The 22592-nt window shown below is 30.6% G+C and overlaps 5 protein-coding genes across 5 annotated transcripts; 2 read left to right on the forward strand and 3 right to left on the reverse strand.

The window, feature by feature from the left end:
- Nucleotides 1–7353: 7353 nt before the first annotated feature.
- On the reverse strand, nucleotides 7354–9101 carry LOC111279770 (putative peroxygenase 3). Its single transcript, XM_022866800.2, has 6 exons — nucleotides 8918–9101; nucleotides 8515–8664; nucleotides 8321–8406; nucleotides 8150–8244; nucleotides 7937–8062; nucleotides 7354–7774 (listed from the first exon to the last, which is right to left on the reverse strand). Exons 1-6 carry the CDS (start codon nucleotides 9009–9011, stop codon nucleotides 7621–7623), a joined length of 705 nt encoding a protein of 234 aa, XP_022722535.2. The 5' UTR covers nucleotides 9012–9101; the 3' UTR covers nucleotides 7354–7620.
- A 1648-nt stretch (nucleotides 9102–10749) lies between these two features.
- Nucleotides 10750–13147, reverse strand: LOC111279808 (peroxygenase-like). The gene is made up of 6 exons (XM_022866860.2): nucleotides 12831–13147; nucleotides 12191–12340; nucleotides 12017–12102; nucleotides 11716–11810; nucleotides 11180–11305; nucleotides 10750–11089 (listed from the first exon to the last, which is right to left on the reverse strand). Exons 1-6 carry the CDS (start codon nucleotides 12937–12939, stop codon nucleotides 10936–10938), a joined length of 720 nt encoding a protein of 239 aa, XP_022722595.2. The 5' UTR covers nucleotides 12940–13147; the 3' UTR covers nucleotides 10750–10935.
- Nucleotides 13148–13345: 198 nt separating this feature from the next.
- Nucleotides 13346–15975, forward strand: LOC111279807 (eukaryotic translation initiation factor-like). The gene is made up of 5 exons (XM_022866859.2): nucleotides 13346–13862; nucleotides 14351–14519; nucleotides 14657–14782; nucleotides 15569–15634; nucleotides 15710–15975. Exons 1-5 carry the CDS (start codon nucleotides 13453–13455, stop codon nucleotides 15755–15757), a joined length of 819 nt encoding a protein of 272 aa, XP_022722594.2. The 5' UTR covers nucleotides 13346–13452; the 3' UTR covers nucleotides 15758–15975.
- Nucleotides 15976–16180: 205 nt separating this feature from the next.
- LOC111279809 (protein PROTON GRADIENT REGULATION 5, chloroplastic-like) lies at nucleotides 16181–17241 on the reverse strand. Its single transcript, XM_022866861.2, has 2 exons — nucleotides 16814–17241; nucleotides 16181–16492 (listed from the first exon to the last, which is right to left on the reverse strand). The coding sequence occupies exons 1-2, from the start codon at nucleotides 17102–17104 to the stop codon at nucleotides 16388–16390; spliced, it is 396 nt and encodes a 131-aa protein (XP_022722596.1). The 5' UTR covers nucleotides 17105–17241; the 3' UTR covers nucleotides 16181–16387.
- A 2778-nt stretch (nucleotides 17242–20019) lies between these two features.
- Nucleotides 20020–22063, forward strand: LOC111280033 (uncharacterized). The gene is made up of 2 exons (XM_022867183.2): nucleotides 20020–20820; nucleotides 21562–22063. The coding sequence occupies exons 1-2, from the start codon at nucleotides 20582–20584 to the stop codon at nucleotides 21617–21619; spliced, it is 297 nt and encodes a 98-aa protein (XP_022722918.1). The 5' UTR covers nucleotides 20020–20581; the 3' UTR covers nucleotides 21620–22063.
- The last annotated feature ends 529 nt before the right edge of the window (nucleotides 22064–22592 follow it).

Raw genomic sequence — 22592 nt, forward strand, 5'->3', positions numbered from 1 at the left:
CTTTTTCTCTTGCTTTTGTATCAGGTGTAGGTTATCTCGTAACAATGAAGCTCCTTAAATACTACAAGAAATTCAATATGGTTGTGCTGATTTACAATTACAACAAATTTTATTATATGATAGCAGTTATAAATGAAATCCATTGAACTTTGAAGTTGGCCGGAAATGTTTAAATGTTTTTTTTCATATAAAAAGGACAATGGGACAAATTTTGGGAAGAAATGATAACGGATCGAATTGGAGTGAATTTTTGCTCATTTCGAATTTAATTTAATTTTATATAATAAATATTCAATTCAATATTAAAATGTTATTTTTTATATATTCCGATTCACTTATACATAAAATAGCAATGGATTCAACCTAAAATTAATAAAATATTTTTTAAAAATATAAATATAAAATTAAATAAATAATGAAAGATATTTTATATATATACCAAATCGAATTGGAACAAGTTTACCTAAAATCGATTCTACTTATAAAAAAAAAAAAAAAATTGACTGAAAAGTTGATTAAAAAAATAATTTTATAAGATTGAATCGAATCGAAATTTACCAAATCGATTAAAAAAATGATCTTATAAAATCAAATCGGATTAAAATCTAATGAATTCATACTGGATTGCCGATCCTAACTTTGAGAAAGTAGAATTTTTTGAATCACCGATCTCTTACTAAGGCAAAGACAAAGGTAAGCTCATCCTTTCCAAGAAGATAAAACTGAATTTGTTATTTACATTGGGGACAAATCTTTCTTTGAGAACTTAAAAAAAATTGTGAATGCGACACAAGGTAGCCTGGAGAATAGTGTAACAAACACGCAAATTGCAATATCATAGCATCATGATTCTTTTTTTCTTAAAAACAGTAATGTGACCGTTGAGATGACGAAATAAAATCATGAACGCACAAAAAAGTCAAAAGAATCAAATTGTGAACGTATTTTCGCTTATTTTCTTCAAAAAAAAATTTTTTTTTGAACGTTGAGCTGACGAGATAGGTTTCATAGGACAACAACGTCAAATCGTTTTTAATACATCAGATTGAAATGTTTATTTCGTTATAATTTGGATTGAAATTTTAAACCTCCAAAAAGAAAGAGATTTGATTTGTTTAAATTATTGTAGAAAGATTAAAATTTGATTTTAACTAAAATATAAAGATTAATTTCATAAATTGACATTAATTAATCATTCAAAATTTATCATGTTTGTAAGGATTAAAAGCAACAGTTGATTCATTCTGCTTCAGGTTGCCTTTCTATGTCAGATATCTCTACTTTGATGTTCAATGATTGATACTGGGAGAATTGAGTGTGTCCATCATTGCAGTCTTGCAGATGCATTTAAGTTTTTGAAGCTTTCATGTGCTGCATTTGCGCCTACATATTTTCAAATGTTCTCATTAAACTTTGTCTTCCATTGCTCATTTTGTTTCAATTACCTGATTATTGCATGAGTTTGGTTGATTTTGGTCAGTAGCGGATCTATAATTTTTTTCGGGAGTATCTATTTATAATATGTATAAAAATGTCAATTAATTTATGAATTTTATTGATGAAAAATGTGTGAATGAGAAATTTTTAAGGTGTATAAGAAACAAATTTTTTTATTTTCCAACCTTTTATGTGTACATGAGAAAATTTTAAAGATTTCTAGAGAAAAATTTTCTTTCAAATTTTTTTTTTTTTTAATTTTTGAGGTCTTCATGAACATCCTATTTATGAATAGTAACATGTCGGGTCAAAATGAATTTTTATTCGTCTTGAATCAAATTCAATTCTATAAAGTTAATACTTGAACTCGATCCGATTTAATATTAAAATATTATTTTTATATAAATCTACTAGACTTGAAATTAATAAATTAACATTTTTAATATAAAATATTATTTAATACTATTTTTAATATGAAATATTAATTTTTAAATATAAAAATAAAAATAAATAAAAAAATAAAACTTATATACAAGATCGGGTTAGGATGAGTTTGTATAAAACCCAATCTTAATTTTTCTTCAAAAATACTTGATTTAACTCGAAATCCGATTATTAAAAAAACGATCCTATAAAATCAAATCGAGTCATAACTCATCATATACGAATTGGATTGCAAACCCTAACTCCACTCCAAAAGATAGACCCGCCTCTAATTTTGGTGTTCATGAACATTTAGAATGTTTAGAGACACAGCATTTGTTTAAATTTTTTTTAGATTTCTTTCAATTTATCTTGTTATGGGAACTAGCGGATTCATCAAGTCACAGTGCACATTGTTCAAAAGATGCTGACTTACGATATTTTACCGTTTCAAGTTTCTGATTCAAATCTTGTCTCGCTTTTGCAGATAATGCTGGTTTTATTGTGAATCCAAAGGGAGATATGAAAGATACACAGCCAATTCAAAAAGATATTAAACTTGACATTTTATTCTTGATGCTATTGTTCTTCTAGGATCTGCTATAACTGGTCCAGGAATGGAGTTTGTGACCATTTATTTATTTATTTTATTTAATATTGTTAAAATTAAATTTTGATTATTAAAATTAAAAATTTTGTATTCTACAAACAGTGATGATACGGTTGGCAAATGTTCTTTAATTTTTTTTGTTTTACCCATTTTGATCTAATAATTTAAAATACGACATGATAATAAAATACGAAAATAATTAAAACGAAGATACAAATATGACATGATTTAATATTTTAGTAATATCATATATGAGTTTGATAAAATAAAAATTTTTTTCTAGTTTTCATACCTAAATGTAACTTTTTTTATAAATAAAATATAAATATATAAATTATTAGTGCTTTACACAACGTGAACACATGAATCACTAAGTACCAAAGATACGTCTAAGTGTCAAACCATTTGTTTTCCTTTTTCTCTTTTTTTTTTTAATTTTTTTTACTAATTTTTGAATTATTTTATTTTTTTTCATGTGGGATCCACTTACATGCATGTTTTTTTTTTTCTATTATTTTCCTTTTATATATATTTAATAAATATTTTTAAGATTTTAAATTCTTTTTTTATCCACGTGATACAAAGAGTATATGACATGTCAAATCATTTACTTTCTTTTTTTTCTTTTTTAATATGTAATAAAAATTTTTAACTTTTTTTAAAATTTTAAAATTGATTAGAAATTTACCTTTTTTTTTGTTTTTTTCCTTTTTAATTTGATAGTTTTTTTAAAAAATGATATTACGGATGTGTGGACGCCACATTCAAATTTCATATTTTTTTTCCTTTTTCGATCTTTTATTTTTTGTCTTTTTTACTTTTTATTTGCATTTTAAAAATTCATGACATAAAATTTGCAAAAAAAAAATAAAAATTCATCATTTAGATACATGTATTATATTATTAAATACCTTAATTTAATAAACCCGAATGCTGTTATCATTTGTCTTCATTTTCTATCATTTTTTTGGTTATTTCCTTTTTTAAAAAGTTTTTTCACTTCTTTAATTAAATAAATTTTATAAACGAAAAATTAATGAATGTAAAGATGATAAAATAATTTATATCTCAAGAGTTTCAATTTACGTTGGTCCAATAAATGTGGGGTTTTAAAATTTTCGAGATTGGATAGAAATTTTTCTTTTTTCAAAGCAGGTCTAGTTGATTGATAGTTTAGGATCTTTTGTTTTATTTATTCTTAGTATATATATATAATTATTTTTTTAATTTTACATTTATATATATTAAATTAATTAAGTTATTATTTAATATCTTAATTTAATAAAAATATTATATTTATAAATAATTAAAATTAATCTAGCCATACAATGTTACTCTCATTTGAGATTTTTGTACCTTTTGTTTTTTTTTTTAAATTAATTAAATTTTAAAAAAATTCAATGAATAAAATTGAAAAAAGAAAAAAATTTTAACTCGCAACCACACATGAACACCACCTAGTGTTTTATTAAATTAACATATAACTTGAGAGAATCTTTTGCCCAATTCTTCCTTTCAGCAATTTCTTCTTGCCCTTAAAACATAATTCCCCTATTTATCCACCAATTATTCAATGGGAAAAACATGAAATTTTCATGCTCACCTTGTGTGGTGGAAGGCAACGGGGCTAATATAAGACTTGTTTCATGTTCAACTAGTGCGGATCCCTCGCTTCATGTCGAACAGAAACATAATATAAAATTTTGACAAACACACCTAAGGGACCAAAACTAAAAACAAACTAGCAACTCCCTATAATATTTTCCAAGAACACAAGGCAAGAAAATGGAATTTCGTTAATATGAAAAACGAATTCAACCTTAAGTAACTTATATGGGTTCACTGCAACAGTTATAATTACTTACTTAAATGTCCAGTTGATGTTGGTGTTCTTCTTAGTTTCCCCTCACGGTGTTCAGAGTAAGATGATACATTATGAATTATGATCAACTCCTTTAATATATGTAAAATCATGGTTATTGTTCGATTAATGAAATACGAAGTGATAACTTCTGTAAACTTCTGTTAAACGATTGATTCCTTAAGCTAATTCAGAACTGAAATTAATGGAACTTGAAGTTGAATTAGGCTGCGTGATAGAATTGTTATTGTTCATTGCATCATTGTCAGACTGAAATCTCCTTTTTCTTCCAAAATGAATGAGTGAAGATCCAGGAATAGGAGACCTTAAAGTTGCAATCAATACAGTTTCTAATTCACCATTTCCATTGGGTAGTTGAATGTAAGAAAACATGAGGCTGGATCTGGCTACTTTCTGGGGCAGGTTTGCTTCAGTTTGATCTTCTTAGTTTATGGAAGCAGCTGCTTTAGATCGTGAAATGCTCTTCATAGTCTAACAAGTTGGTTTTTTTTTTTTTTTTTTTTTCTAAATTCACTCTATTATTGATTCTTTTCTTTGTTGTAACATTGCTACCACTAAATGACTGATTTATTGGGGCTACATGTCCTATTTCTTCGGTATATTGTTCCTTGTTAATCTATTAGCACTTATTCTTTTAAGCCTTCTAACTCTATTTCCCTAGCGTGATTAGCAAAATCCATCATTCAAAACACACAAATAGTTGCCCTAAATAACTAGCAAAAGATCAAGAACAAAAAATTGCAATTCAAACTTACAACAACATTACACAAAATAATTGGATAGATCATTTCAAGGCATGTTCAAATCTGCAAAGTTAAAAACATGCTAAGGAAATCACATATTGCTGATGAGTTAAATTATTGCAAACTAAGTGTCCGTTTGGATTCAACCGCACTTTCAATGCGGTGTGATTGAATTTATCATATTATCAATTAAATTTAAATATGATTCATTCAGTATAAATTTTTTAATAATTTTTTTTTCAATCGCAGTTATAATAATAATAATTATTATTTTTAATCTTATCAACCATCCAAATACTTTAAAACACACATACTTTAAGGTAAAAGAACAAAATTTCAGAGTTAATTTCGTATGACATAAGCAAAAAATTTTCAAGGAAATTACATAGGGAAGATATTGTTGGAGAAGAAACATTGTAAATTAAATAAATATTTTATGAGCATAATGCAATCTAGCTTAAATCAAACTGAAAGAAAAGAAAAAAACATAATAAGCATTAAGAAATAGAAACAAATCAAACTCACAACAAATTATGTAAACAAGTTGAAGCTAAATTCTAAAAAAAATCGTACCTGCTACAAAATGGAAGCTAAGAGCACAAACAAACAAAGGAAAATTAAAGGACGAAAAAACTTAGAAGAACCTAGAAATGTAAACGTGGTTTTGTTAAAGCTAAACTAAAAAAAAAAAAAAAATGATACCTGCTTTAAATGTGGAGTCAAGAGGAGCACAAACAAAGACAAATTGAGAAAAAAAAAAAAAAACACTTAGAAGAACGTGGATATGAAAACGTGGCTTCTCAATGTACAACTGAAGATAAATTGTAATCATTTTTTAACATAGAAAACAGGGCATGAAAAGGCATGCATTTCATGTCAACAGTGAAAAAAAAGTAAATGAATATGAAATTTGTATTTCACAGTTTTAGTATTCATAATCGTGTTGGACCTGAAGAGAAAAGCATAATAACGTAAAAGTAATATATCATAATAAATTGATAATAATAAATAATAATTAATAATATAAAAAAAATAAAATTTATTAAAATTTATGCAAAACGATTTTTAAAGTAAAAAAAATCATAAATTATCAAAAAAATCTTTATTATTAAATAACAGATATATAAAGTTTTTTTTAATTAAAATTAAAATTAACTAACAAATTGAGAGATCATCAAAAAAATTTTATCAAATAATTTACTCAATAAATATACCTTAAATTTATTCTTAGAGAGCTTCAAATCCGATCCTCACCCTTAAGAATATAAAATTCTAAATCATAAATATATTGATAAAATTTTAACTCAATCGAATCACAGATCAATTTCTGTTCAACTAACTTTGTTTTCTTTTTTTCTCTATTTTGTTTTTGGCTTTTCTGTTCCTCTCGGTTTCGGTGTCACACCATCTTGTTTTTCTTTTTTCTTTTTTTCACAAAAAATGCAGCCCCACACTCTTTTAGAATAGCCTAAAACATAAATAGGGTTGGTAACGGGTTAGATCGAGACGGGTTTTTGCTCGCTCTGAATTTGATTCGATTTTACAATCATAAAATTTGTATCCGTACCTGATCCAAAATTTTTTTATTTTTTAATATCTAAACCCGACCCAAATCCCGATATTGCATAAATCATACCCGATCGACTTGACCCGAAATTAATAAAATATTATTTTTTAAATATAAATATAAATAATATAAATATATATAAATAAAAAATTAAAAAATAATTTTTAATATATATCAGGTCGGATTGAGTTTGCCTAAAATCGAACATGATCCGACTCTAAATTTTTTAATAATATCCAAAATCAATTTTTTTTAAAAAAAATAATTTTATGAGTAAGGTCGGATCAAAACTCACCAAGTTCGGATTGGATTGCCAATCCTAAATACAAAGCCCATAACTTTGAATGGTTAAAACCGTGAGGTTGGACCCACTATTTGTAACAACTTTGTTTAGTTTTAATTATAATGATTTATTGCATAAGTTATTAAACAATTAAATAGGTAAATAAGTTGTCAAAACAAATATTAGATAAATTAAAAAGCCAACCAATCATAGACAATCAGATGTCATTTACTAAACCACTTAAGGGATTGTTTCCAGCAAATAAAGTATATAAACAGGCTATTGAAATAACGGAATCATTCCTACGAAAGATAAGCGCTGTTGAAGTTGTTCATTTTTTATTCATAAAATAAATATGATACCAATATCTGAATTGTAAGGTGTATTCAACTTGCCGGAAGATAAATAAAAGAGTAAAAGATTTATTCAATAATACATATGAGCAAGAATTTGATAAAGAAATGTTTGAACACCTGTGCGGGCGTACCTATAGCAGTTTTAATGTTTGGTCTACAACATGCAGAGAACTATTTGATTGGTTTTATTACTCTTTCAGAAAAAAATAAAAATAAAAAACTACACTTAGTTATTTTATCAGAAGTGGTAATCTGGGGATATGAAGTAGCATTAGCTGATAGTTGCAGCTGTTCCGACCGGCAGCCACCACTGCTTTATTCAGCGGTTCTTTCCGTCACGACCCTTATTCATTCTGGCACAGTACTCGAATAAACTCCCATCAAAACACCCCCTTACAGCTTCTTTCGATAGAAAACCATTCTGATCCTTGGCAAGGATATATAAAAGCACCCATTCTCCCTTGGATACAAGCCTTTAATTCAAATGGAACAATTCAAAAATTAGAAACTGAAGTGAAATCAGAATAAAAAGATTAAAGCCACGCATGATATTTATCCAAAAAAAAAAGCATTCTGAAACAAATCATTTGTTGAATCAAAAATACAAATTTCAACGCAAAGATTCTTGAACAAACCAGCCAATGAAGTCATATGCCACCCTATTTGCCTCGGTCATTCGCCACACCTCTCCGAATGTTAACTTGTCGGGTTCTGTCCGAGCATACTTGCTAAAAATGTTCTCAAGGTTCACTGGCATAAACCTGAAACCGCATTGGATATGAAGGGTTAAAATATTTTCCAGCTTTATGTTTTTAATGTTCCAAATTTATCAGAACTTTTGTGCTAACCTTCCTTCAGTGTCAAATGTTGCTGAATCACTCCCATGCTTTGCTTTGTGTATTCTGTCTATGTATATGGGAAATAGCAGATTTGGCAGCCACCCCTGTGAAAATTGTCAATGCAAAATCAGCAATTTGGTTCGTATATACACACACACACAGAGAAGCACAATTACTTACAGGGAGAGTGAGATAACTCAATCCAAAATTGATGAAAATTGCTATAAAAAGAGAGGAAATTGGATTGAAACCAATATCTCGAATGCCTGGTTTTAACATAGTGAAGATAAATTTTTGTCAAAAAGAGTAAAATAAAAATGAAATTAATTGGAGGAAAAAAAAAACTCATTAGATTGGAGTCTGGTAAAATTTACCTCTGTAAGTCTCCCAGGGATAAACAATTCCATTGTTGTCTTGATCAAAATAGGCAACATGTTGCTGAAGAACACTCATTCCATTGTTCCGATGTCCTGGTGTTCCATTTGGATGATCCACATCAGGAGCTACCAGTGCTCTAGCCAAATCTAATTCCATACTTTTGGTTAGTCAAAGAAAAAAAAATCACACATTAAATTGAGTTGTGAATTTGTGATTCCATGGAGTAGATTGTAGAATTGATAAAAATTGGAAGGTATAAGGTTTGAAGCCATTCCATTCACTCCAATTCAAACATATTGTCAAACTTATGCTTCGTCACAGGATATAAACATGGGTACTAATTATGCAACAAATGAAAATTGAAACCAAAAGGAACAAGAAAGAAACAGAAAAATTTACAGGGTTTTGGTAATTTTTCTTCCAGGTCATTTCGAATCCTCCTTTCACTAGTCAACGGTGCTTTGGGTGCCTCAGTTGCCATAGCTTCCCCCATCTTTTTCTCTTCCTTTTTTTGTCAGGTGTAGGTTTTCTCACAAACAATGAAGCTCCTTAAATAATACAAGAAATCCAATATAGTTATGAATCTTGATTCCCTGATATTTCGTAATATCATTTTTATGAAGGAGGCTGCAACTATTTAATTGTTTAAACGTATAGTGAACGCCTATCAAATTGTCCTTTCTGGTTGGTGATTAACTGTAAAGTAGGATTGCTTGTTTTTCAAAGTTAATTATATTAAGAGTGAATATGACATTAATTAATCAATTTATCATTTAGATTTTATATTTAAAATGTCAACCCTCGACATTTTAAATTTTAAATATTATATTATAATTAAATTTATTCATGACGTTAGGTTTTTTCTTAGATAATGTAAACGATGAGTTGGCGGCACGGCACAAGTTTCAGGAGATGAAGTAAAACAATGCAACAAGCAAAGATCCACCCCATTTTTCTTGACATTTTGGGTAAGATCGAGGGTCAACCCTCGACTTTCAGTATTAAGAAATAAAATAAAAATGATGGGATTCAAATCATACTATTTTTTTTTTTTTTTGTTATTTTCAGATGTTAGCTGTTTTGATAAAAAATATAATCAATTAATCAAAGAAAAGTCTCAGTCTGAAGCCCAATCAAAGGATGATGTGAGATCAAAATGCATGCATATAAGCTGCAAATGGTCAATTCTAATCTCAATAGCTTTGAATTTCTACTCAACCGCCCTTTGCAAAAAAATTGGAAATCTTCTCCCATCAGCCATCAAGATAGATGTAATCTAAAATGATAAAGTCAACAGACGAAGCTATTCTAAGATCACCAAGAAAATCATAAATTGATCATTTAAAGCTGCATAAAAAATTCTAAATTGATTATGTACTTTCAATTTATTTTTTAGTTATATAAATGAAATAAAAAAATTTTTGATGCATGTTTCATTTTGTTTTTTAGTTAAAGATAATCTATTAACCCAAACAATTTTAAGGCTAGTTTAGCTCTAATGTTGAAAGTCGTTTTTGGTTTCAAAAAGTGCTTTTCACTTAATCTTCATAAAAAATAAAAATTTTGATTTTTTTGTTTAAAATTTTAATTTGTAAATCCAAACAAAAAATTTCATGAAAAAGCGATTTTACAGTCAACCACAATTTTTTTTTTTTTTAGATAAAATGTATTATTTTTAAAATTTTATTATTTTATACATATTCTTTTAGATATTTTAATTATTACTTAAAATTATCAAGATGTTGCAAAATGATCTGACCATTATAATTTTTATTTTATTATTTTATAACGAATTTTCTTTGTAAAAAATTTTATTTTATTTTTTTATAAAGACCGTTTCTTTGTTTTGTATTCGTGTACGTAAGGAATACTCTATTGTTCAATGAAAGTCAAATAATTTAACTTCCTAAAAAGAGAACAGTATTGAACAATGGCCAAATATTTTCCTTTGATTGAGACTGAAATCCTCTTGGTGTTTATCATTTCAAAGATCAAAGACTTAATACATGAGAATTTTGTTAAGTTTGGAATGAAAACTTGAATAGCAGACTCAGTTTCTCATTATGTTCACATGGTTTGAAAGGAAAGAAAACCACATTCACTAGACAATTAGTCGAATCACATGCCATATCCATATCTCAAGAACCATGTCTGCATCTTTTTAAAGCAAGTAATTGTACTGGAAATAAGCTAACAAGAGTCTGCATAGGCAGCCTGTAGAGACCCGCATCTTGATATGAAATATGGATTTAAATATATATAGTAGCAGATCTTATATAAACCATTAGAAATAGTCGGAATATCTGGATATGGGATATGGAATTGGGGTGTTACTAAGCATATACAAGATAAAGACCAGATGCAAATGAAACAGAAGTAGAAATTTCTGGTTCTGGTGGAACTAGCATAGCATTAACTTAACCCATCTTCCCATGGCCATCCATGTTCATTTTAGCACAGTACTCGAACAAGCTACCGTCGAAGCAACGTCTCACAGCTTCCTTAGACAACATGCCTTCCTCATCCCTTGCCAGGACATATAAAACTCCCCACTCTAATTTACTGGCAATCCTGCATTTGGGATCCATGATCAGAATTTAGAGGAAACCAGAAGACCAGTGATTTGAAATGGGAAAAGGAAAGGGTTCTGAAGGAACAAACCAGCCAAAGAAGTCGAATGCCTCTCGGTTCCCCTCGGTCATGTTCCAAAGCTCTCCAAGTGTCAACTTGTTGGGTACTGTACGAGCATACTTGCTAAACATGTTTTCAATGTTCATTGGAGTATACCTGCAATCCAATTGCATAATAAGAATGGTAAAACAAGTTAATGCTTCGATTTATTTTCACCGATTTCATTCATTGACAACAAGACTTTCACATAAGTTACTTATAACATTACATGTAGACTTAACAATTTGAAATATATTACAGTGACAAATTATGAAAACCATAAAAATAATACACGAAAACGATATGATTTAAAACTTTTTAACAAAAATCATATTTGAATTTAACAAAAATAAAAAATATATATTTTTTGTTTTAGGTTTGACATGTAAAAAAATTATTATATTATAAATTTTTTATTTTACAAATCTTAGACAAATAATCATACATGAATACATGAATTGCCAACTAAAAAGAGTTTTTTCTTACTAAACATGCTCACTTGTTGGCCCAAGAAAGTGCTTAATTACCTTCCTTCGGTGTCATAAACACCTGAGTCACTACCATGCTTGGCTCTGTGTATGTTGTGAATGTATATGGGGAAGAAAGGTGAAGGGATCCACCCCTGCAAAAAGGAATATTCACTATTTTTCATACTTTCAGCTTCTGTCACTTCTTTGCTGTAAATATAGATGCTTTTCCATCCAAAATCACGTAAAAGACAATGAAATTGAAGCCACACTCAAATTTCCATTTCAACATTTGAGTTCTAAGCTGGAAATCCAACATGGTAGAGAAACAAATTTTATAATCATCAGACAGCAAACTCACTGGAAGTGTAGCATAGCTCAATGCTCCATTGATAAGAACCGCCATAACAAGAGAAGCAATTGGATTAAAGCCAATGGCTCGGAAACCTGTTTTCGAATCAATTGGATAGGCAAACAATATTTGGAAATGTAATAGATACATAATTAAGAATTTCAGCAACAATGAGACATTCACCAGTGTAAGTCTCCCAAGGATAAATGATTCCATTGTCGTCTTGGTCGAAAAATGCTGCATGCTGTTGAAGGACACTCAATTGGTTATGTCTGTGGCCTAGTGTTCCAGTCGGGTGTTCTGTATCCGGAGCCACCAAAGCTCTAGGCATATCTGATTTTAAGTACGTGTACAAACACAGAAAATTAGCATAATTTCTTCATACCTTTGTACTCAATTCTGAAATTTCTATATAAAGCATTTGAGCATTTGACTCAATGATAAATGCATGAATCTTATTACTCAAAAAACAGGTTCAAATTCCTTTTCTTTCAAAACAAAAATGGAAATTTCTAATAAAAAGACATGTTAAGGTTTAAATTCATTATGAAAACACACTTTTCGAGTTTAAAATATAGGTTAACTGATCATTTATACTTATATAAAAAAATAGTAGGTATAGTGAGCAGCAACAACCATGGAATTTGTTAATGATTTATTAATAGAATGTTGAACTTTCAATTTAAAAATTAAGTTTCAAATCCAAAACCCACAAATAAAAAAAATTAAAATTCCAAAAAATAATGAAATGGGACAAGATGAAATACCTAAAATCGAAATGGAAGCTAAAACTTAAAAAAGTAATTTCCGACCAAGAACTTACAAGGTTTAGGAAGGTTGTCTTCCATGTCATTTCTTACTCTCCTTTCATAAGTCACAGGTGCAAAAGGAGCCTCTGTTGCCAGTGCTTCATTTTCCATAGCTGAATCCATTTCTTCCTCAATTTCTCATTGTTTTTTTTTTTTTTCCCTCTTTGATTCTTCTTCCATATAAAGTGGTAGCTTAGCATCTGATTGTAAGAGTAATATAGCTGCGAAGCAGCCATGTAAGGAGAGGTCGTTCGTCTGTTGGCCATGTGGCATAGAGATAACATGCTTTTCATGGCATATTCCTCTTTTCACCTAGCATTTGGCATCTTTTAAGAAAAGGGTCCAAAGCTGTCATCTTTACATTTTACAAAGTGATTAAAACTCAGCATCCGAATTTTCCTTTTCTGTTTTCTTTTGAAATATTCACAATTCTTTATAATTTTGGGTCCTCCCTTGGCTTATCAACTAAGCAAGAAAAGGATCAAATTCCAACATACAAATATTTTTCCACTAAAACTAAATTTGATTTTCCTTAAATATTTTCCAATGTAATTTTTCAAGGTTTTATTTATTTATTTTTTAGATATTTTCTCTTTTGACTTTAGTGAAAATGTGCCCAAAGCAAAAAAAAAAAGCATGGAGGAAACTAAAATGGCCTTACATAAAAGTAGGAAAACACATGACAAACCCATTGAAAATAAAACGCAGCCTTCTATTTGTAGCCGAAGCCCAAATCCAAAACCCAAGACGGAAGTCTCTCTCTTTTCTGTCGACTTCACCTCCGAAGACCCGACAGAAACGGAAGAGAAAAACAAAGAAAAAACGAAACGAATGGCAAGTGAGGTGGCGGTGGAAGTTAGCTCCCCAGCGGTGGTGGCGGCAGTGGGAGCGGATGCAGTGGCAACAGGGGCAGAGAAACAGCCACATAAGCTTGAAAGAAAGTGGACGTTTTGGTTTGATAACCAATCAAAGCCTAAACAAGGCACCACTTGGGGTACCTCTCTACGCAAAGTTTACACCTTTGACACCGTTGAAGAATTTTGGTGGTACTTTTATCAAAAACCCATTTCTCTTTTTTTGTCTATACTTTTAAGATCTGTTGATATTTTGCTGGTATTGATAATTGATGGCTTTTTTTGGTTGGATTTGTGGATTGGGTTTTTTTATCCTTCGAAAAAAGGTTCTTTTCCATTTGGGTTATCATTGTTGGGTTCCTTTCATGATGTGCTTTTGTTGTTGTTGTTTTTTTTTCTTTGGAGATTTGTTTTGTTTAAAAGAGAAAAAGGGCTATTTCTTTTTGGTTCCTAAGAAATGGATTGTCAATGGAGGCTGTTGTTTTCTAAGATATAGTCTTATCTGAATTGTTAGCATGACTTGAGTTAACGAAATTTGTCCATTATTTCTATGACTCAGTTTATTAATACGTCTCCTCTTTAGCTTTTAGGGAACTTGAGTTGGTTTCTGTTATTCCATTCAATTTATTTTTGACTGTTTGATTTGAAAGGTGAGACTCAAATACTTTGTTATGTTTCAGTTTGTATGATCAAATATTCAAGCCCAGCAAGTTGCCTGGAAATGCTGATTTCCACTTGTTTAAGGCTGGAATTGAGCCTAAATGGGAAGATCCTGAGTGTGCTAATGGAGGAAAGTGGTCTGTAACTAGCAACAGAAAGGCTAATCTTGATAACATGTGGCTTGAAACTGTAGGCATCTTGAGTCCTGACTGTTATTTTTACCTATAAATATATATATATATATATTCTATGTAGATGGGTGGTTTGCTCTTGTTTAATCAGAATCTATTGGGATTTTGGCTGATTGATCGTTTTTTGTTGGGCAGTTGATGGCATTGATTGGGGAGCAATTTGATGAGGCGGATGAGATTTGTGGCGTAGTTGCTAGTGTACGCCAAAGGCAGGACAAACTTGCATTGTGGACCAAGACAGCAACGAATGAGGCTGCTCAGGTCTATATCTTAGTAACTATTGATATTTGAATCAGAACCTCTTTGTTTGTTGAATTAGGAATCCTATGCTGTGAAAAACTATCTACAAATCATCTTTAAGTGAAATAGTTTTATTGCTTGAATTCTTAAGTTCATGAGCTTTTCTAATGTCTACTTAATTGATCACTCTGCAAGTAATTGCTTCCAGTTTATGTACATGAAATATATGCTGATACTGATAATGATGCTTCTATGTTTCCAATAAGTCGATACATGTTTAAATCTATCTCTGATTGCTCATGCGTTGCTGAAAATTTCTTCATACTTAATGGGCTAAAGTTTTTTTGCGAAGATGAATTCATGTTTTCAATTAGAACATAAAAGAAGTGAAATTATTTATATTGATGTAACAATTGGGCGCCCCTTTCTGTTCATCGTTTGTCAATGTTTTAAGAATTTGACAATTTCAGCATGCTGGCAATTGACCCTTTGTTGCTGTTGCACATAGGGTCATCTTCTACTGCAATGTTTCCTCTCACATTTATAGTTTAGTCTTGTGATATCTCCTCTCTCTAAAGCTCATATATTTTTTTGCCAGTAAACTATCTCAATTACATTTATAAAGTTTCCTCCCACAAGTCCTGATCACATCACCACATGCAATGCATAATTGGCAGAAGCACAATGAAGCTGTGGTCACTTCTTGTCAATTACCCCATGCTTTTGATGATTGATTGTAATATGTGAATTCTTAATTCTGTGAATGGCATATGTATTGATGATGTTAATTGGAACCCTGTGATCTAGATGGGCATCGGGAGGAAGTGGAAGGAGATCGTTGACGTTAATGATAAAATTACTTATAGCTTCCACGTAAGTGTAATTGGATTGGTACTTGTGATTTCCAGTGGATATTCTGATATTGCAACTTACTGTTGTATGTTGTAGGATGACTCGAGAAGGGAAAGATCAGCAAAAGTTCGATACAATGTTTGAAATCTTTGCTAGATGTTTTGTGGGGCTTGTACTCTCTATTGCCAAATTGTGGCAGCATGTACTGTAATTTGTTACCTATTTTTATGCTCTGTGCTGAGTACACTAGGTAAGTGAAATATTTTGCATGCGATTTTTTTTTTATTGTAATTCCATCAACAATCAAGTTTTCAGATAATTTTGATATTCTACATAGTGAGGAATTTACTATATTCCATGAATACTTGATTTCCTGTCTCATGTTCTGAATCTTACATGCATATCTGTTCATTTTCCTGAAATTTTATGTAAGGAATTCTTGTAATGGATTTCACTTTGCTGGCAGCCTTAAGAATCTATTTTTGGAATAAATTCCTTGCTTCGCAATGGTTGATTCAGTCTAAATCGTTTAACTTGTTATGTTCATTAATGGTGGTCTTGTCTGAGTTTGATTTCAATGGTCTCAAAATTATATAGTACAACCAAACTGAAGGTCTACAAGTACGTACATATGAAGGAAAGATATATGGTTTTACATCCTGATTCTTAAGGAAAAACCCAGATGAAGAATGCATTTAAATCTGGATTTCCTTGAAATGAACTATAAATTGAACATCTCTGGTAGTCAAGACAAAAATACACGTGTGGTCCTCATCATGCGAGGAATCCTAGCCTTTCCCCATTCTTCTTGGCCAGGCGAATCAACCCTTGCCTTTGTTTCGCATCAGCCCCTATCGATTTGCAGAATTCAGTAATTACCTGAAAAACATTTGAAAGAAATAGAGGAATTCAGTAACACTATCACAACTGTTGGAAATCTGGTTCATTCCTAGCTCTGAAAACTGTCTGGTTATATTTCATAACACAACACAGTTGACTTGAGTGACATCTGTGATTTTTTCTTATCCTTAAATTGCAGTCTCGTTTGTAAAAAGCAAAATGGACATGATTATGGACATGGGTCAGTTCCATTTTCAAACATAAGGCAGAGAATTGCCGAAACTTTTCTACATGTTTTCAAATCTCGATATTTCTCAACTAAGTAAAGTTAAGTAAAGAGGTAGGAACAGGAAATGGTACCTGCGAATGCAAGGCAATTGCTTTTCCTCTGAGCTGATTGAACCTTTTTTTGCCAATAATCTGACGTGTAACAACCACAATAGGAGCAAACAGACCTTTCCCTTCATTGATGTTCTTCATCATAGGCTTCATAATAGGCTGTGCTCTAACAGGCTTTCCAACTCGAACATGGTTGGGAACTGACTTGGCCAGCATGGCATAGTCTTCACCAACTACTGAAGTACCCCAACTTCCATGGAAGCAAGTTCCCAAACCTCCCTGAAACCCAGTTGCTGAAATTGAAGTAGCCATTAACCACCTATTCAGAGCTTCCCTCTAGCTGCTATGAAACTATGTGATTACTAAAGCTTGATGGGGTTTTTCTCTATGGGAGGAGATGATATTTTTCTGGTCTAGAGCCTTGGGCTTTTTTATTGGAGAGGTTGCCGCCAGGTGGTGAGTGGAGATGTCCAATAAAGCATTAGGAGCCACACATACTGGTGGCTTGGATTGTAGTTATGGGAACACGTATATAAATTGCATACCATTTTGTAACTTATGGTCCCCAAATTTCCTGGAGAGGAAAATCTGGATCTGGGAATCCACTGGCTCTTGCTTGGAAGATGGGGATCCAATTAGATCATTCATAGGACGATCCTGACCGTCGAATTTAGAACCTTTTTAGGAGTCATTTTTCACGGTGGAAATAAAATCTCAAGACTTTTTGACACTGGAAGGCAGGAACTATGTTGAAGGTTGCATTCCAAGTCCCAACTTCTTGGATGCTACCACCTGTGAAAAACATGCCATTTTGGAAGCCTACCAACCGGAATACTCGGCAACGAATGCGCATGTGAAAAAAAAAAAAAAAAACTTTCAAAGTCTGATTTCTCTTGTTATTAGAATGTTCTGAATCATATAGCAAAAGTCTAATGTAGTTTTTTGTGGGATATAAACGAATAAAATAGGGTAAATTTCATTCATGTCTTTTAGTTTTGAATATAATTCAACATTAATCTATTAGTTTGATTTTAATTATTATAATATTTGTATATATGCTGCATTCAAATTTACATGCTTGTGAATATAATGATGACAAGTTTATTCATTTTAAATTGACAATCATTTATGACAACTAAATCCAAGTTAAAATTTTATACGCCTAGTTTTCTGTTCAAAGAACGTGTATAGACTGCTATTTTGTTTCAATTGGAAGCATAAAGGAATTTAGAATGGACCAGTAAGGGCAACATGATCTGGTCAAGTTGAAATTTTCATTTAGAAATCTGTTCCTGCTGAGCCGAATGGATCCAATAGCAGAATATATAGGAAGGATTTCGAGTTCATCAAGACTTCCATATTCATCTAACAGAAAGGACAGCTGATCTTCAGCACCAGCGATTGGCCTCTGGTGTTCATGGCAGGGGCCCTGAGTTTGAGCAATTCCTCCCTGGTTTTTGACATTTTATTGTCGCCGTTATGTTATCGTTATGATTAGAGATGTAAATGATATATTAGTACTCGTAAATTATTTAGGTTCGATTCGAAAAAAATTCGAATTCAGTTCGATTATTATCAAGTCGAACTCGAACTCGAGTAGCTTGACTTATCGATCGAACCGAATTCAAGTATTTTTATATTTGACTCGAGTAGTTCGTGAGCCTAATCGATTTTTTATATTTAAATATATTTTTATTATTTTAATTAATAAAATATTTCGAATCCGAATTTGAGTTCGAATTCGAGCATGAATAATCGAATTTTTGTCAAGTATACGAATCGAGCTTATTTTTATATATTAATCGAACGAGCTCGAGTAGCTCGAATTCGATCACGAATTGAGCTCGAACTGAGTATCGAACCCCGAGTTATAAGTCGAACTCGAACTTCTCACTGTATCGATTCGACTCAGCTCGATTACACATTTAATTGTGATCAAGAATGGAATATTTATCTATAATTTTTTTATTATAATTTTACAATTGTTTAATCATAATAAAAAATTATGTAGGGATATATCATTTATAAATACGAATTTTATATAAAATTTTAATAAAATATATACAATTCTGAATTATAATTAATTAATTATATTATAATAATTTAATGTATATAGTAATAAGTACATAAGAAACATTTTGGTGTTAGATTTCGAACTCAAACCATCAAAACAACTACATCTCCAATCATTATAACAAATTTATTATTTTTATTGCTTTGATTATTTTTTTTTTTTGGGCATTAAACAAACAATTGAAGAAGAAGAAGAGCCCAAATATAGCAACCCCAAACAGCTCCCTATTTTTTTGGCAATAAATTCAATGAAGTAATACTTCTTATCCAATTTTCCAATCAAATTGTGCATTTTAATTTTTTTTAAAAAAAAACCAAATTGCTAGTGAAATATATATGTAATAACTACAAATTAATAACTATCCAAAACCACAAAGGAATACCAAAGTTTGAATGCACTCTCCTCAAAACTTGACAACCCACCCATCAAATTTTGTTATATAATTAATTTTAGAGATAATATTCAAATAAAATTTACAAGAAATATAAAGTAATTTTTTAAATATTTTATTACATAAAATTAAAGTTATAAATTTTATTTTATTATAATTTTATTTATTAAATATAAAAATAAATAAATAAAGTTCAATTATTAAAATAACATTTGCTTAATTATCTAATTAATCCAAATAAATTTAGATAAATATTTTTTATTAGTTATATCAACCAAACAAAGAAGATTTTAACAAAATATAAAATATTTTTTTGAAATATAAAATATTTCATAAAATAAAATTTTAACTGAAATAAATAAATTTTAATAATTTTAATTTGATGCAATAAAAAATTTATAACTTATTTTTATCTTTTAATAAAATTTGAAAACTTATTTAAATATTATTCCTTTAATTTATATATATACATAAAAAAAAAAGTCAAACTTAGCAAATACAAAGAAAATAACGATACTATCGACCGTACATGAGCAACTTTAACATGGACCCACCTACCATAATTTCAAATCATGACCGTTGATTCTAAAATCTTGGATGATAAAAAAATTAGATTAAATAACATAAAATAAAACCCATAGGTCCTATCTCATTTTATTTTTTCTCCTTTATATTGTTTACGTTCACATTAAAACAGGTTTTTTTTTCAATTTTATATGTTATATATCAAATTTGTGAATTGTTTTGAGTGTAGGTTCTTCTTCTCTATACTTCAGTTGAGGTCAAAACCCTTTTTTTTTTAAATTGTGACTTAACTGATTTTCCATCATTTTCCCTGGAAATGAAATCCTGCTGCTTTGTCACTTACCCTGATTTGAATTCTCAAGTTTCCTGGTTTTCAAATTTTCTTCTTGAAAATTGAAATTGCAGTTTTATTTTCTTTGTGGAGTCAAAAACAAAGGCGTTGACTTTCTTGGTATTTAGGAGATTGAAGGATTCCGCTTTCTACCCATTCAAACCCAGAAAAAAATTTTGAATTTTGGGATTAGATTCTTTTAATTCATCAGTTTTTGCTCTCTGGGTATCTGCGATTTTTGGGCTAAAGGTTTGTTTCAATGGGTTTCCCTGAAATTTGAGGGTTAAAAGGCTTATGAAAGTCTTGTTTTTTTCACCTAGTTGGCCTAATGGGGTTTATGATTTATGATAAAAGATCCACTTTTTTATCCCAATTTCCAGTTTTTAAGGCTCTTTTGTTCTAAGTTTATTGAGTTACAGAGTTAAAGTTTTGAGCAGAATTGTGTTGTGTGGGGAGGTGTAATTGTCAATGGATACGGTCCATAATGATGTTAAGGACGTTAAAGGACATAAAAACAAGACTTTAGGTACCATAGATGCTCTAAAAGTTGAAGATCATACCGAAGGAGAAGATTACAGTGAGTCATATTCTTTGTTGCCACCTAAGAAAGCTGTGATGTCAAGAAAACCTGAAAAGACACGGCGAAAAGTCCAATGGAACGATAAAAATGGGAATAAACTTGCAGAGGTTCTGGAATATCAACCAAGGTAATTGGTTTTGTGGGTTTATCTTCTAATGTATGCTGCTTATTTTTTTTATGTTTTGAGACTTTAGATTCTTTTGGCTTGGTTTGTTGATATGTCTTTTAGCTGATTTTGTCACTAGGTGAACTTTTTGTTTGAATTTGTTGCCAATGCTACATTGATGAAGCGTAATGAGGATAGCTACTTAATCATTTTAAGTATGCAACAAATGTGTGGATACCAGAAATTTCATCTTTGGGTGAAACTGAAAAGTAGTTTATTGTCATGCGCTTGTTTGTTGTATCTTCAAATCCCTTGTTTATTTTCTTTTCAGTTTGTCTTCAAACATGTTCTAATGTCATGCATTGGTGAGCTGTATGTCAGTCTAGCTAAATGATAATTGAAAGAATAGAACAAATGGGTACAGAACTGAAAATTTTATGTAGCATACAAGCTTCAATCGAAAGGCAATGTACTGTGCCATTCTCTTTTTTCTGTTCGATAGATCTATGATTGCAGAGATGGATTGATATGATAATATGTGCTAGAAACTAATTGAAAAGAGCCTTTGGTTTAACGTATATTTGCTCAGTGGATAACATTAGGTTTCATGTATTCCTGAGACAAGGTCAAATTGCAAAAGAAAAGGATTACTCATGAGAATCACGCCAATATGATTTATTTGGACTTCAATGGTTGCTAATGGTTTTTTCATTGATTCACCATTCTATCTGTCACAACCTGATGTCCAATCTACGCCTGCAGTGATGTGAGCGATTCTGATGTTGAGGATTCAGATTCCTGCATATGTATCATAATGTAGATACAATACAGGACACCGTCAGGAATTATCTGCTGGAGAAATCAATTTAGGCTTCAGTTTCAACCTTGATTTTGATGATTTTGGTACAAGATAACCGTGGTTTCAACTTTGTGTTGGAAGGATAGATTAAAGGTCCAGAGGCTGAGTGAGGCAGTCTCTCATATTTTGCAGTTTATCAAACTGGAGCTCCTTACCATTTATAAGGTGGTTTGTCGTGTTTCATTATGTACATATTAGAATTGCACGGACCTTATCTCAGAGAGGAAAACAGATAATGATGATGGTTGTCTTTCTTGCATGATGTGTATTAATGAATCATCATAATCCTTTTTTTTTTCCTGTATGTTTATATTTATAAGTCGAACAACATTAAAGAAAGAGATTGCATTCCTCTGTACTCACGTAAAAGGAAATAGTTAATACTTAAATCATATTTGCATCTTATTTTTGGTGCTGTATTACGTTCTTCTGAATGTTAATAATCTCCATCGCGACTTTCTTTGTTGTTAAATCTTAGATTCATGATGAGAAGAAATACGATTTTGATATACTGAGTAAGGTATTGGGCTTTGTTAATATTGTGGTTACTGTTTGGTCAACTATGGATCTGTAACTTTCATTAGAACTGCAAATGAATCCAAGATATGTAGTTAAATTACATAAATTTGAGCATCTAAAACTTCTGAACTGATTCCACCGTATTTTTTAGTTGTGAGAGAATTATTCAATATTGCAAAATGTGTAGACTATGCATATTCTGGTTGTCTTTGTTTAGAACATATGCTTCCAGTGATCCCATTTTTTAGCATATTTTATATCAATATGCTGTATGATTGGTCAATTGGAACATGTACTACGACCTATTAAGCCTCTTGCCGCCAGTTTGCCATTGCTACTCACTGCAAGACTCAAAACCTAGAATAAACTAGGAGAATCTATGTATGTTTAACGGTGGACAGGAACCTATAACTCT

This window comes from Durio zibethinus, chromosome 27, assembly GCF_047325235.1.
Source record: "Durio zibethinus cultivar Kanyao isolate XHJ-2024 chromosome 27, ASM4732523v1, whole genome shotgun sequence".
NCBI lineage: Eukaryota > Viridiplantae > Streptophyta > Magnoliopsida > Malvales > Malvaceae > Durio > Durio zibethinus.

Coding starts and splice junctions, on each gene's coding strand:
- LOC111279770 (XM_022866800.2), bottom strand. CDS start 9,011: ATGGGGGAAGCTATGGCAACTGAGGCACCCAAAGCACCGTTGACTAGT. Junction 8,245..8,320: donor TGAGTTATCTCACTCTCCCT/GTAAGTAATTGT, acceptor CAATTTTCACAG/GGGTGGCTGCCAAATCTGCT. Junction 7,775..7,936: donor GCATATGACTTCATTGGCTG/GTTTGTTCAAGA, acceptor TTTGAATTAAAG/GCTTGTATCCAAGGGAGAAT.
- LOC111279808 (XM_022866860.2), bottom strand. CDS start 12,939: ATGGATTCAGCTATGGAAAATGAAGCACTGGCAACAGAGGCTCCTTTT. Junction 11,306..11,715: donor GTTTATGACACCGAAGGAAG/GTAATTAAGCAC, acceptor ATTGGATTGCAG/GTATACTCCAATGAACATTG. Junction 11,090..11,179: donor GCATTCGACTTCTTTGGCTG/GTTTGTTCCTTC, acceptor TCCCAAATGCAG/GATTGCCAGTAAATTAGAGT.
- LOC111279807 (XM_022866859.2), top strand. CDS start 13,453: ATGGAGGAAACTAAAATGGCCTTACATAAAAGTAGGAAAACACATGAC. Junction 14,520..14,656: donor ATAACATGTGGCTTGAAACT/GTAGGCATCTTG, acceptor TTTGTTGGGCAG/TTGATGGCATTGATTGGGGA. Junction 14,783..15,568: donor CAACGAATGAGGCTGCTCAG/GTCTATATCTTA, acceptor CCTGTGATCTAG/ATGGGCATCGGGAGGAAGTG.
- LOC111279809 (XM_022866861.2), bottom strand. CDS start 17,104: ATGGCTACTTCAATTTCAGCAACTGGGTTTCAGGGAGGTTTGGGAACT. Junction 16,493..16,813: donor CAATTGCCTTGCATTCGCAG/GTACCATTTCCT, acceptor AATGTTTTTCAG/GTAATTACTGAATTCTGCAA.
- LOC111280033 (XM_022867183.2), top strand. CDS start 20,582: ATGGATACGGTCCATAATGATGTTAAGGACGTTAAAGGACATAAAAAC. Junction 20,821..21,561: donor GTTCTGGAATATCAACCAAG/GTAATTGGTTTT, acceptor CTACGCCTGCAG/TGATGTGAGCGATTCTGATG.